The sequence below is a fragment of the Halichoerus grypus genome, chromosome 11, assembly GCF_964656455.1.
Source record: "Halichoerus grypus chromosome 11, mHalGry1.hap1.1, whole genome shotgun sequence".
NCBI lineage: Eukaryota > Metazoa > Chordata > Mammalia > Carnivora > Phocidae > Halichoerus > Halichoerus grypus.
The window spans coordinates 8,534,663-8,549,040 of NC_135722.1; the positions used below are offsets into that span (position 1 = coordinate 8,534,663).

Here is a 14,378-nt window from a genome sequence, read left to right on the forward strand (position 1 = left end):
TGAGGCTACGGGTTGATAACGGACAGATGTTTGTGCTTTTATTGTAAAGTATTTCCATTTGGAAGAGTTTCACAGTGAAAGAAGGCATGAGAAACCTCCCCTGGCCATTTTTTGTTTTTTGATAGGCATTACGTTGTATCATCCTTCTTTAGGATGTTAATATTTATTCCTAATATTTTGTTTCCATGCCTAAAAACTGCCCTCTAGTCGAGAAAATGCTAACTTAGACATACTGTGTTACTCATGGGGAGCTTCTAACCACATGCTCTTTAGACGCAATTCCTGTGTGATTCTCCCCCATCCAAGGTTAATTTGCTTCACTGAAAATCAGGAGCTTTGAAATTTTTCTATTTTGAGTTCTAATGGATGGCATCTCTTTTGCTTAAAATCTTTAAAAAAGCCAGTGGCTTTTGACATTGACGTGATCTCCAGGTGTACAGATCCTTGAGACTCGGATTTCTTTTTCCGAGTACCAGGAGCAGATCGGTTGAGTCAGAAGCTTGTGAGGAGCCAAGGTGGCTTCCCAGCCCACCACGATAACGGAGCAGAGGCTTCGCTGACTCTGGGGAGCCAGCTGCCGCTACAGGTTCCCCCGACACCTGCATTTTCATTTCCCGATTTTCTGGTAACCTACCCGTGATGTAGACAGATTTCTGAAAGTTTATCTCTGAAGTCTCTCTCGATGCTGTGTTGTATTTTATTAACTTACGTGTTGAATAAATGGACTCTTGCAGGCTACTTCTCATATGGGTAATTCCACTCAGTCCGCTGTGAGGGATGCAGTTGGGAGGCCACCTGTGGATAAAAAAGCTCAATAGCATCTTGACGAGAGGAGCCAACGAGAACACGACCAGCCCCTCCTGATTTCTGGGTTTCTGCCACGGCCACAGGTCCAGGTCCAGAGGAACGCAGATTTGGGATCACCGGATAAGAGCTGAAACTCAGCAATAATAAATTCATGGACAGACCTTTCCCGTGGCTTCAAATTCTTAAACATACTTCCATTTCTGTTGGAAGCATTTTTTTCCTTGCTGATATAGATCACGCCTGCGTCTATTTTCTTATTACTCTCTGCTTTGTGCACTTTATGGGGGAGAAAGCTAAAGGAGAAACTGCAAATGTGGTTTTAAATCCTGTATGTGCCACTTAGTGCCTTTTAAGATTGAATCCAGGCTTTTGAGGACATGATAGGGAGGGAATCAAGAATAACCTCATGAAAGATGCTGTTTTGTGGTGAAACCTATCTGTTCTTCTATACCTTACTATTTTAAAATGTTTACAAAACTTGCAAAAGCTTCAGAACAAAAGACTGAAAAGGATGCCATTACACTTTTAAAATCTTATAATGTTAAAGAATCCTGCTTGCCACATAGTGTGGAAAATCCATATCCTGTTTAAATCCACCATACACTGAAATTTATGGTCTTTTACTGACACGCTGACAGTTTTGTTGGAGCATACTCTTATTTTATTTTTGCCTTCATTCCTCTAGCTTCTTTTTAGAAAAGAGGCAAACATGCCTTGAAGAGCCAGAGCGGCTCATAATGAAAGGAGTGAGCTCGATATTGTAAACAAAAAAGCTTGAGTTTAAATGAACCATGTGACCTCTGATAAGTCACTTGAACTTGTGCCTTGCTCAGATTCACTGTTTGCAGGTTTATATACACATCTGTATTATATATAACTCACGGTTGTCATTTAGAGGTCTTGTTTTCAAGAGTTCTACTGAAGAACAGAACTTTATTAAGGATTAGAGGAAAGACATTACCAAACATTACTGCCTTTAGTTGTCCTGTTTCATGTGGCCTAGCAGTAAATCAGGTCTTTATCCAAAACATTTACTTGCGTTCTCCTAGGCACTGTCTAGTATTTTTAATAATAAAGCTAAAATTGTCAGTTTTGTTTAGCGAATCTTCCTTTCTTTAACCTCACTTGACTAGTCTGGTAGCTTTAAAATAGCTTTGGCTTAGTGAGGACTGGAGTCCCACCCAAATATGGACAGTATCTAGAAGTATCTAAGAAATCTTTTTTATTTACCTTGATTGGGTGGTAAAAAACATTTTCTCTCTGAGTTGCCTTTTCCTTTGATTTATAATATAATGGTGAATTATTGTGGATTTTTAAACTTCATAAAACTTGCCTTTAAGTATTTATAAAAACATTCAGGTATGAGAGCCTTAATTAAGGTAGTTTTTGTTGTGGGAGGGAGATAGGAAGGCTTAGGCGAAACCCAAGTGTAGATTCTATATACGTGAAGAAGTCTGAACGGAAGGCAGAAGAAAGAAGCATGTAATCTCTTTATTAAAGAATTTTCTTTTTACTACATTAACACTTCACCACTGAAGTATTTTTATGAGTCTGAATTAATTCCAAGCATTTTATATTTTTTTCCTGTCTACATACCATCTTGCCCCTAAGTTCTTGCTAGTTTATTCAATTGCCATTAAATTTTAGGAAAATTCCAGCTTGTTCTAAAAACTGTTTATTTGCCTATCAGTGCTGCTTAGTGTTGACTGTTAAATTGAAAGCTTCTCTTTGAAATTTTGGTGCATTTTCAGGTAGCCTCTCATCTTCCTGAAGGTTCATACTTATTCGCTAAAGGCCTTGCAGATGTTGAGATACTTGGCTTTTAATGCATTGTAGAGGCACATTTATAGATTTCAGAATAATTGTCTAGAGTGATGCTTTTAATGGTGAGAAAAGGATGATGTGTCTAAAACTTATTTTAACACTAAAGTATTAGAATTTTTAAAGTAAAACAATATGTGATAATGTATGACTAAGTGAAATCTTAGGATTTAGTTACTGTTCAGATTCACCATTTCTGTTTTGATCTTAAATAATTTGGTTTAATTCCCTGGGGAAGCCTTATTATTTTTGTCTTTATTAATTTATTCTGGCTCTGGGAAGTATTGATAAAGTTTTCTCAGTGAAGATCCTTAATGAGTTTTCTTTGGTCTCTTTTCTCTATTTTTACAGTAAATTGGTGGTTTTATATCACCTTTTTCAATAAAAGATGCATTCTCATTGCTGGCTTTAAATAATCCGGGGAGATTTATAACCAGGTTGAAAAGAATGTCTTGTACGTCTCAACTTCCCTCAGCCTTTAGTTTGTGGGTCAGAGACATTGCTTAGATGTTCACACTGCAAGTGTTTGCATGGTGTATGTAGATCCACAACTCCTGACCAGCCTTTTCACACAAGCATTTATGGTTTACACATTTCTAACGGTTATATGGGGCATAGTCCTATTAACGTGCAAAAGGAGGTTTTCAGAATTTCTATGAAAAGTATTCATTTCAGAAAAAAAAATTTTTTTAAATCCAATTAGCTTTTTATAGTAAAAATAATAGAATCAAAATTTCAATTCTTTCTAGATTGGTTTGTAGATACAATGGGGGTGAATGATCATGTATGATGATCAACATCTTCAGAGCCATGCCCTATTTTAGCAATATACCAAGAAGTCTGTTCCGTGGAGGTTTATGTGTTAACACCTTCTTTGTACTTGGTAGAATTGCCTATGAATATTGTTTTGCTTTATCTGCTCTTTCTTTTTTCTCTTAACATGAAGTGAAAGGCTTTAGGCACATAAACAAACAAACTGCCTTGTTACTGGTAGGGTGTTCCCTTAGCAGGTCATAGCCAGTGTTTTACCTACCTTATAAAAGTAGTGTCTTGGGTAGGGTGAGTTCGAATGGGTATTTATGTATTATGGATGAGTTACAGATAAGTAGGTTGACCTAAGCCCAGGCAAAAGTGATAAAAAAACAAAACTAAATAGTTTTATTTTTCCCTAGAGTTTTTTTTCTTTTTAAAAATAATTTATATGGGAAGTCTTCGTAGGCCTTTTTTCCCCCTCATAGAACTATTGAAATGTAATTTAGGATGATTTTAGGATGGCTAGCATCCAAGGTAGCCAGTGTGGGCTACATCTTTCTGGCTTACATTTAGACCTGACAAAATTTTAGTCAAGGAATAGGGCATAATGAAGACAAGCTTCAGTCAGGAAAGTACAAACTATTTGTGTAAGTGATTTTTTAAAATGACAATGACCATTTGCTGCAATAGGATAGTTTTCCATATGTCCTGTTGTAGTTATGTTTTGGGTAGTCGCTCTCATCTATGTTAGAGTGCCCAAGACGTACTTGGGAGGCTTGTTTAAAACCATTCTGATTCCTAGCTTTATGTTAGGGATTGCCTCAGTGGGTCTGGGTTGTGGCCCTGGAATCACCCCTTCGATAGTATTGCAGGTGGCTCAGAGATCACCTGAGAGAGAGATGCTCCGTGGGATGGGAAGGTGCAATCAGTATTGTTTGGAGCCGAGGGGACGGACAGCTTCTACCCGCGCTCAGAATAGGTGCTCTGCTTCCAGGACTATGACTGAGGGTTCACCGTGTTCCGAGTAATAAGGGCGATGTCTTTCATCTAGAGGATTAGCTAAGCTCGTTAAAGCTGTTTTTCTAAATTAAGGTATCATAGTGCCTTCTCTGAAAAGTGAATGTACAAGTGTCCTATTTACTAACAGGTGTAATTAGGATTAAAAAAAACACACTTTTTGAAAGTAGTTTTTCTTTTTAAAAAAAAAGCAAAATTCAGCACTGTGACTTGAACCCCTCATCTTTCGTGCACAGAAAACCTTAAGCCATAAATAAAAATAATAAAAAGGAAGGAGAAGATAATTTTGAAAATTAGTGACAGAAGTACCCCTATAACAGGAACTTTTCAAAACAGATCTAGGAGCAGAAAGATTTCAAAAGAAAATGTTCTTCCTTGGAGTTTTCATGTGCCAGAACTAAAATTTAAATGTAGTGCTCTTCTGACCAAGGAAAGGTTACATTTGATTGCTGAAGCTTTCTAATTCAGATGGCTAAATGCTGCCATGGACTTAAGCCTTAAAGGGGTTCGTATTAATCCTGAGCATGTACAAGTTTTCTTTTTCTTTTCTTTAAAAAATGATTTGTTGAAAATACTTTCTCCTAGACCCTTGCCTTTGAACGGCTTTAAAATTTAATATACTTTTTAAAAAGTGCAATGGGATGAGATTATGCTATTAGTTTATTAAAAGCATGTTTTCTGTTTCTTAATTGTAAGGTCATTTAATTGAATAAAGATCATAGCACCATGTCAGTGTTTTGTTTCTTTCTCCGTTCTTTAATATGGGAAGGTCTGTGAAATAGATTTGGGCTTGGCAAAGTGAATAGGATATCTAAGGGGAGGGATTAACCCCATGTCAAAGGAGGTAATGGTAATGCGGTTCGTCCTGCAAAACCATACCAAATAGTCTTGCTAGGATAGTGCTGGAGAAGGCCATGGACTTGGACTTAAAATCGAACACAAGTTTTATTTACAGTAACGTGGACTTGTGAGGACCCTTGAACTTGTAGCACTTTCATTTGGTTGCCCCATCTGGTTAAATGGTTCCTCTTTGGGAGTGAGTGAAGCTCTATTGAAAGCTTTCCCTTTCAACTGGTGACCTTGGAGCCAGTGGAGAGGTTGCATTCAACTTCCCAAATACTGGCTAATTGTTAGACGTAGCCCATTTGGCCCTGCAGTAAGATTTCTAGTATGTTTATAGTTTGAAACATATACTTGGTGTGGTCAGTTGCCATCCATCCATCCCTCCCTGTCTCCCTCTCTCTCCCTGATGGTGATCATATGTTCGGTGCCAGGGAAGCTGTTGCACTTGTGCTCATCAGTATAGTTAGGGAAGGTGCAAACTCACAGACTGATAGGATAGGAAGAGTATGGTGAAAACTCGGGACTACCATCAGAGTGGTGATACCCCCAATAGCATAAGCTGGGGAGAAAGACGGGTGGGGAAAGGGCGTGTGTGGATGGGGAGAAGTCAAGCAAACTATGGTTTGTCTTTGGTGCGTTGACATTCTTGCCTTTGATTACCATATATCAGTTTGCAAAGATGAGTTCAACTCTAGCTGAATCAAAGAAAAAATGATGATAACTGGATGTCTAGGAGCAAAACTGACATCAGGCACTGGAAGAACTCAGATGTCAACAGGGCTATTATCTCGAGTACGTGGCAGGTGTATTATATGCTTTTGCAGATGGATTTCTCCCATGCTGCCGGGGAGGTAAGGCACAGACAGTTCCAGGCTTACATCATACCACTTTAATGTCTCCAGGGGAAAAAGACTTTTTTTTTTTTTTTTTTAACCCACTGCCTATTTAGAAATGTGTGTGTATATAGAGAAGGCTTCTGATTGGTCTGGCTTGGGTCATATGTTCCTTCAGGGTCAGTTGCAGTAGCCTGGGGGCTGGGGCCTGATAGCTGGACCAAGGTCACATGTGTCTCTAGTCAGGGTAATGTGGTACTGTGATTAGGCAGGTCCACTAGAACCACACAGTCACCAAGTGAAAGACTGCTGGACAAACAAAAACAAATGTCCACCACAGTTCCCAGTGCCCCGGACTGTTGCTCCATTTAACAAACATAGGGGAATGAGAAACCTGGACCATTTCAGGAATGTTCTTTCAAAGAGAAGTATGGTGGTTATGCTGCACATTTATGCAGGGGAAGCTCTTCAGAGCCTCTCAATAGGGATTTGTTCTCTTTAGTAGGACTTGAGGGGTTTCAGAAATGGGATTCAGGAGGAAGTTACACTTCACCTTCCTTTTCTTTCATAAAAACCTGATTTTTCTGGTCAAACGGTCACAATCGGCATATTCACAAAGCCGCCCCAAAGTAGCCTGGATAAACGTTAAAAAGCCTGTATTCAGGGGTGCCTGACTGGCTCAGTCAGCAGTGACTCTTGATCTCAGGGTCTTGAGTTCAAGCCCCACATTGGGCACAGAGCCTACTTAAAAAAAAAAAAAAAGCAAGCTTGTATTCAGTTTTGACATTGATGGAGTTTTCCCCGGAAGAGTGTTCAGGTTTTGAGAGTTAATGTCAAGCAACAGAAACCCTCATGTTCACACAAAATGCTCCTAATGGATTCTGCTCCTTTAAATGTGGCTTGCCTGCCCTCTCTCTCCTTCCCCCCTCTCCCCTTCCCCCTTTCCTTCTCTCCCCCTGGCCTTGCTGCTCTCCTACCCCACCCACTCAGAATCCCCACAAGGTCTCATGCTTCAGCATAAGCCTGAGCCATTTTCTCCTGCTTTCTCAGAGACTGCAAAACACTGGATTCTCCTGGAGAATCGTCCTCCTTAGAAGGCAGAAAATGGAGACATTGAAAATAATGACTATTACCCCTCCCCCACCACAAGAAGAACAGGGCTCCGTGACTGTGGTTGCAGAAAAGACCAGAGGCTTTGGAGTCAGCTCTTGGTTTGATCCTGGTATGGCCTCCCACTCGAACAGCGGTGGTGGACTTGGGGGGGGCGGCGCCTGGGGACAGTCTTCTTGGTGGCGGTACCAACATCGTGTGGTATAGCTTCTCGGCCTGGGTCTGTCTTACCGAGCTCCTCTTGAGCGCTGTGTGGAAGGCGAAAATCACTTTCCTGGCATCCTCATCCCTCAGGATGCTTTCTGTTTTGTTTTCCCAGGCACAGCACAGGGGGAAATAAATAAGGGAATCGACATCTGGGCAGTTCTGAAAGCAGAGAGTAAGGAGAAGCAGAAGTCAGTCTGGTGTTCTCAAACCCCAACCCCTCCACCTTGGGTTTGGGCTGCTTTACTAGTCACTTGCTTAATACGAAAAACAATTTGTTGGGTGAGTAGCAATGCCCATAAAGCTCTGGTATGTATTTGCGTTGCCTCTGACTCTCCCGTTGGGAAGCTGGTGAATGACGGGTGATGTGATGAGCACGTGCTTTTCCTTGTGTTAACAGCCAACATGTCCTGATGAGGATTCACCACGTGCCACACATCAGGCTCAGTACTTTATAAGCATCATTTCATTTGTGGCTCTCCCTTTGGGGAATGTGTTTTTACATGTGATCTTATATGTTGTCCAGTATTATCATCACTCCTTTTAAGAGATGAATAGACTGAGGCTCAGAGAGTGAAGGGTGGTGTCCTGGCCCCTATAGCCAGCAAGTGAGCAGGCCAGGATGTGGCCCGAGCGTCCCGACTGCAAGGCGTAGGGCTGGCTGGGAGTGGGGAGAAGAGAGATGAACGGGAGCTGGTTCCACTCTTAGGGAGCCACAGTCCAGCCAGAGCCGGGTGCCAGGGAGGGCCTGTGTCTGGTCATTCATTCATGGAATTTGTGCTGTGGACCCGGTTTGGGGGATATCTGATGGCTTAAGACCCAATAGTTAAAAGTGCTTTCTTTGTGCTGGTCCTCTGAAAGCCTTCAGCCGGCTTTCAACTTTAATATAGTTTTAAACTATAAGCCCACTCGGATGGAGGAGGTAAGTCAGTTGATTACAGCCCAGCGTGGTGTGTATACAGATGGAGTCTAATACAAGATGGTCTTCAATATTGGGCGGCCCCAAGCGCGTGCGTGGAATCGGTGAGGAGGGGGTGGCGCCGGAACTGGGTTCACGGGGGGGGGAGGGGCCTCTAGGTGGAGGAGGGCGTGGGGAGTGGCGGTGATGGGAGGTCTCCTGGCCCTCTGACCCAGAGGCGGGAGCAGGCTGTCCCTGCCGCCTGGCTGGGAGCTCTGCGAGGCTCTCATTAGTCAGCCGCGCGGGGAGGAGCCGGGTGACCTTATGCTGGCTGGAGCCTCTGCGGCCATTAAACGCGGTCCCTTGGCGGCGCGCTGCCTCCCAAGTTCGAGAGGTGGGTGGAGCGGTCCTTTCCCGAACTTAAGGAAGGGTGAGATGCTCAGGGTGGCTCTCCAGGTCCCGGACGGCCAAGTGGGAGACGGAGAAGTTGGGGGAGGCGGGCGTAAACAAGTCAGGGGGCAGCCCGCCAGCAGCCGCGCCCGCTGGCACCCGCGGGCGGGGAGCGCCACCGGGAGCAGGCGACACTGATCGTCCTTCCCCGGCTGCGCCGCCGCCTCTCAGGTGTCGGGTGAGCCTTCCCTGACCCTTCAAGGGATTCATCAGTTCACGGCCAAGTTCAGGGGCAGGGAGGGGGTAGCGAGGACCTCGAAGAGTGAGCTGGTGGCCCTGGGAAAGGTCAGAGGAGAACCGCGCACCGTCTCCTTGCTAGAAGCCACGGTACCCTGGGGATCGGGGAACGCTGTTCCCTATTAATGACATAATGAATCCCTGCTCCCCCTGCCTCAGGGCTTTACGCAGCAGATACACCGAACTCCAGCCTGAAATTGAGGGTCCACTGGACGAAAAAAGATGGGCGCGTCCATCGTAAGTGTGGGTCGGCGTGGGCCGGGGTGGTGGCTGTGTTTTAGTGGGGACTCATTGTCCTGGAGCCTGAGTTATTACTGGAGAGTGAGGATCCTGGAGGATGTGGGACCACACCTCCTGCAGCCAGTGGGCTTAAGGTGTTGGATGTGGGTTAGCCTGCTCCTGGTCCAGATGTCTCAGTACTTACTCTTGCCTGGGCACCTGTCTGAAATTAATGCCAGGGCAGGCAGGACCTACAGGAGGAGGGAGGCAGCAAGGGGCGACTTGCTCCGGGAAGGCCCTGTCCTGCTTCCCCCAGTCAGACCAGAACATCCCGGACTGGCTCCTGGGCCAGATGTCTGGGGCTGGACCTGCTGCCCCAGCCCCTGCTTGGGTCTGACCTTTTCTCTGGGCTTTTTTGGTTTCAGCTGACTCACCCCATGACCAGCCCTGACAGCGATTTCTAGGCTTTCACTTTTACTTTTTCTAGTCTGTGTTGTGGTTCAGAAATCATAAAGGGGCTTAGCAAATGCTTCCTTTCAACCTAGCAGAACCCTGAGGGATTCAGGGCACCGGCTACTGATGTAGACCCACCTGGGGTTGTGTTCCTACACAGCACTTGGTTGGGGCACAAGCCTGCAGGGTGCTGTTCTGAGCATTTCCTGTCTGAAATCCACTCGGTTCCCCAGAATGAAGATTATAGGACTTAATACATAGGACGTGCTCAGAATAGTGCTTCCCACACATAGTAAGTGCTCAACTGCAATTCATTCTTATTATTATTTCAATCCACCAAAATATGCCACAGGGACTGGCATCAGGGTGGACCTGGCGTATATGATGCCTTGAGTGGTCATTTTAAACATCCCTCTCCTTTATCTGACAACACTGTTTTCAATAATAATCATGAAATGGATAGTAATAATATCCAGAAAAGAAACAGTGAAAATTTTATTTTATTGAGGTTTGTATAGGAAATCATGCCAGTGCAAAAGTAAAAAAAAAGAAAAGAAAAGAAAAGAAAAAGAAGGTAAATATTATGGAGAAAAATAGGAAAAAGTAATGGATTGGGAGTTTTTAATTTGGGGCACCTGGCTGGCTCAGTGAGCGGAGCCTGTGACTCTTGATCTCAGGGTTGTGGGTTTGAGCCCCATGTTGTAGAGATTGCTTAAAGATAAAATCTTTTTAAAACGTTTTTAATTGCATGAATGTAGTTTTGAAAGAAAGCTCACTCTTGCATGTAGGTTGGTCACAGTCACGAATAATAGCAACATGACAGTTTCTGTTTTGGAACTTTTACTTCTGGAAAGTGGTCCGTGACTTTGTCAAGATTGATCTTTGCATATTCATGTTCCGTATTCAGCTGAGCTTGATTTGTCCATCCATCTTTGTTCACAGCTGACTGAAGAGCGCTTTTTATTAATTTTAATTTCAAAAGCTCCTCTACATGAAACCACAGATATACAACTAGGGAAAGTCTTAAACATTAGGAGAGGTTTGTCAGAGATTCATAAAAATCACATTTCAGAATAAATTCCAGAAATTGCAATACTGTGTCTTAAAAAAAAATCAATCTAGTGCCTTTTAAATATCTCCACATGTGAAACATTTTCACTAAAACATCATCACCAGAAAATTAATCATAAGTTTTTAATCTTATTTGGTGAAATTCTCCCAAGTTTTCCTTCTTCTGAAGAAATCAGAGAAAATGGTTGAGTGATAGTGGGCACTGATATTTATTTAATCCATTGCTTTAGAATGAGTCTAGTTCTCGGTGAAAGGGATCCACTTCTCTTTTAGTTTCTTCTGGCACAGGGAGAGCTGACTCTTCTGTCTTCTGTGTTGACACATAGGAAAATGTAGGACCTTGAGAGTCGGCACATGAACCGTGCCCAGTGTGAGCTCGAACCCCTCTGAGCCACTTGGAACTTTCTGTTGGAACAGTAGCTAAGTCTGTGTGTCCGCAGACTATAGAACTGGGTGTTCTCTGATCGAACTTCCATGTAGAAGACAAAGTTTTTTTTTTTTTAAAGACACAACGAGAGAGGGAACACAAGCAGGGGGAGTGGGAGAGGGAGAAGCAGACTCCCCACTGAGCAGAGAGCCCGATGTGGGGCTCCATCCCAGGACCCTGAGATCATGACCTGAGCTGAAGGCAGACGCTTACCCGACTGAGACACCCAGGCGCCCCAAGGTGTGTTCTTATTGTTTTAAAAATTTCTACAGACAACTTATTCCTATTTGCACCCAAGGAATATAGCTCCCACCTCCCCACTCTTTTGAGTGTGTGGCTGCCTGCCTCTTAGAGCTTGACAAATGTCATTTCTTATTAGAGCAGCTGTATGGACCTCCTTGGGATGGAGAGCCTGCCTGTCTACTGTCCAGCCCGTGTTTCTCTGAGTACTTTATTTTTATTTAAATTCAATTAATTAACATAATGTATTATTAGTTTCAGAGGTAGAGGTCAGTGATTCATCAGTTGCGTATAACACCCAGTGCTCATTACATCGCATGCCCTCCTTAATGCCCATCACCCAGTGACCCCATCCCCACACCCACCTCCCCTCCTGCAACCCTCAGTTTGTTTCCTGAGATTAAGAGTCTCTTATGGTTTGTCTCCCTCTCTGATTTCGTCTTGTTTTATTTTTTCCTCTCTTCCCCTATGATCCTCTATCTTGTTTCTCAAATTCCTCATATCAGTGAGATCATATGATAATTGTCTTTCTCTAATTGACTTATTTAGTTTAGCATAATACCCTCTAGTCCCATCCACGTCGTTGCAAATGGCAAGATTTCATTTTTTTGATGGCTGCATAATATTCCGTTGTATACATATCCCACATCTTTTTATCCATTCATCTGTCGATGGACATCTGGGCTCTTTCCATAGTTTGGCTATTGTGGACATTGCTGCTATAAACATCGGGGTGCAGGAGCCCCTTCGGATCCCTACCTTTGTGTCTTTGGGGTAAATACCCAGTAGTGCAATTGCTGGGTCATAGGGTAGCTCTATTTTCAACTTTTTGAGGAACGTCCATACTGTTTTCCAGAGTGGCCGCACCAGCTCGCATTCCTACCAACAGTGTACGAGGGCTCCCCTTTTCTCTGAGTCCTTTAGTCAAGCCTGTGACTCTTCCTGGTCAGTGCCAGAGCTGACCATTCTCTCCTCTCCATGTTCCAAATTTGCTTAGAACAAGCGGGCCAAATTTGCCTCTGCTTCTCCAGCCCTGCTGTCCTTAAACCTGTGGCTAGCTGCTGGGGAAGTGCATATCCAGAGTGAAACTGAGGCTCCAGAATATCGGTAACTGAACTGGGCCCTTGGGTCCTCTAAACAACAGAAATCAGTAAGAGGCCAACCAGAAGCTGCAGGCAAGGCTTTACTGGGCTTTGTGCTCAAGCACAAGGGAGGCGGCAGAAGGAAAGAATTCTCTGACTCCCCGGAGGAGAGGTCAGGGAGGGTTTGTAAAAGAAACGTAGGTGGGGAAAGGGTGCCTTGGAAGCACGTAGTGGAGGATTTATTCACACCTTTGCACTTAAAGGTCATGCTTCTTCCTGTGTCCCATGTCTAATTAGCATGTTAAGTCTCCACCCCCTTGGCCTGATTTTTGAGTATTATAATGAGAAGACAAGTCTGTGAGAGTTCAGCACTGGGATCTGCCCATCTTGGTGCAGACTGGTTTGGTCTGGTCTTGGCCAGTCTTTGTAGTAAACATCCTCCCTTCAGTAAGCGCCTTCCCTCTGAATTCCTGCAAGGTGGGCTCCTCAAGAGGCACAGAGTTTTAGCTTTTTTTTTCTTTCCTTACGAAGGCCCCCAGGGAGTTCTGGATTTCACGGTCAGGGTTGAAGGGACGTGAGTCCAGTTCCTGCTCTGTCTCAATAGGAGGACACTGATGGGCCTACTCTGATCTCTGACTCTGGACTCCCTTGTGACAACTTTGTGAGCCTCTCAGGTCGCCTGATGTTCTGACAGATCTCTGCAGTGCTTGTTAAGGTGCTAAGGGGCAGGGACGAGAGCTCCAGGCCCTGCAGGGAGTCATCCCCATTCCAGAGGGGCCCTGTCAGGGCTGGGCTTCCTGGAGGCTGCAAACCTCCGGTGAGAACACTACTACGTGCCAGGCTGGTTGCTGGGTGTGGCTGGTGGGCTGGGCATGGAGCCTGATCACTGTTCCCATGGGCTCAGCTCAACAATTATAGTCCCCCGAGAAAACCGGGCCGTCGCCCGTGGAAGCGGCAGCAACACTGTTTGCTGGAGTGTCCTCTTGAAGGATCAGTAGGACTTTGCCAGTGAATAGCCAAGGGCATTTGTGGCCTAGAGAAGCATGATGTAGAGGCAAAGCTCACCTTGCAGGTTGTTACCGGAAGTCAGTACCTGCATGCGAGCTCCTGGGTATAGTGGAAAGAATTCGGCCCTTGGATTCAGGAAGACCTACAGTGGAATCCTGGCCCGGCTTCTTGGGGAGCTCTGAGAACTTGGGCAAGTTACTTCCCATCTCTGCGCTGTTTCCTGACTTGTAAAAAATAGGGCAGCTGTGAAGAATTCCAGATAACTCGTGTGTGCGAGGTGCCCGGTGGCGGCGGTGGCCGTGGTGGTTTCCAGATGAGTTAGGAGGCAGTCCTGATTCATGTGGAGTGAGGCTGGACTCATACATCACACCGGCCTCGGGCCTGGAGGTCAAGAACCTGGGAGGCCCCATAAGTTTTGCCTCCTTTTTCTAGGCTGCTCATGACCTTTGGGGCCACAGGGGCTGGACCTGGAACCCGTTGGAGCTGCCCCTGTTCCTCTCCCAGCAACTGGCAAGGGAAGAGGCGATACATCAGCCCAGTCCCTCCTCTACCTTCTCTCTGGGGCTGAGGCTGGGGGGTGTGGGCAGTCAGGCCTCCGGTCATGCTTCCTGCATGCACCCAGCCCGGGGCACAGGGTCTCAACCCTCTCCCAGGTACTTGGTTTTACAGCTTTTGCCCCATGATCGCATTTATTCCTCACATAGACTCTGCTGCATGGGTCTGCATGGCCCCATTGTACCAGAGAAGCTCAGAGAGGTTCAGGGACTCCTGAAGGTCACACAGCGGTAGAGCAGAGAGGGGCAGAATCTTGGGTGGACATGGGCTCTGCTTCTGAAAACGCAGCCTTGGATAGACAGGATTGATGCCCACCCCCTCACAGGTTTCTTCTCTTCCTCGAACCTTGG

General features: G+C 44.9%; 2 protein-coding genes across 9 annotated transcripts in view; both read left to right on the forward strand.

The window, feature by feature from the left end:
- Positions 1 to 5,127, forward strand: part of ATL3 (atlastin GTPase 3) — a 63,740-nt gene extending 58,613 nt beyond the window's left edge. For all 4 annotated transcript variants that reach the window (XM_036100423.2, XM_036100422.2, XM_036100421.2 and 1 more), the window contains exon 13: positions 735 to 5,127. In XM_036100423.2, coding sequence (XP_035956316.1) covers positions 735 to 818 — 84 coding nt within the window. In that variant the 3' untranslated portion in view covers positions 819 to 5,127. The remainder of the gene's footprint in view (positions 1 to 734) is intronic.
- Positions 5,128 to 8,520: 3,393 nt separating this feature from the next.
- LOC118541021 (phospholipase A and acyltransferase 3) overlaps positions 8,521 to 14,378 on the forward strand; it is a 33,152-nt gene continuing 27,294 nt past the window's right edge. Inside the window, exons 1-2 of one of the 5 annotated variants that reach the window (XM_078057879.1) lie at positions 8,521 to 8,680; positions 9,133 to 9,210. In XM_078057879.1, coding sequence (XP_077914005.1) covers positions 8,611 to 8,680; positions 9,133 to 9,210 — 148 coding nt within the window. In that variant the 5' untranslated portion in view covers positions 8,521 to 8,610. Of the gene's footprint in view, positions 8,717 to 8,772; positions 8,915 to 9,132; positions 9,211 to 14,378 lie in introns of those variants that run through there. The other 4 variants (XM_078057878.1, XM_036100426.2, XM_036100428.2 and 1 more) reach the window with 4 other exon arrangements.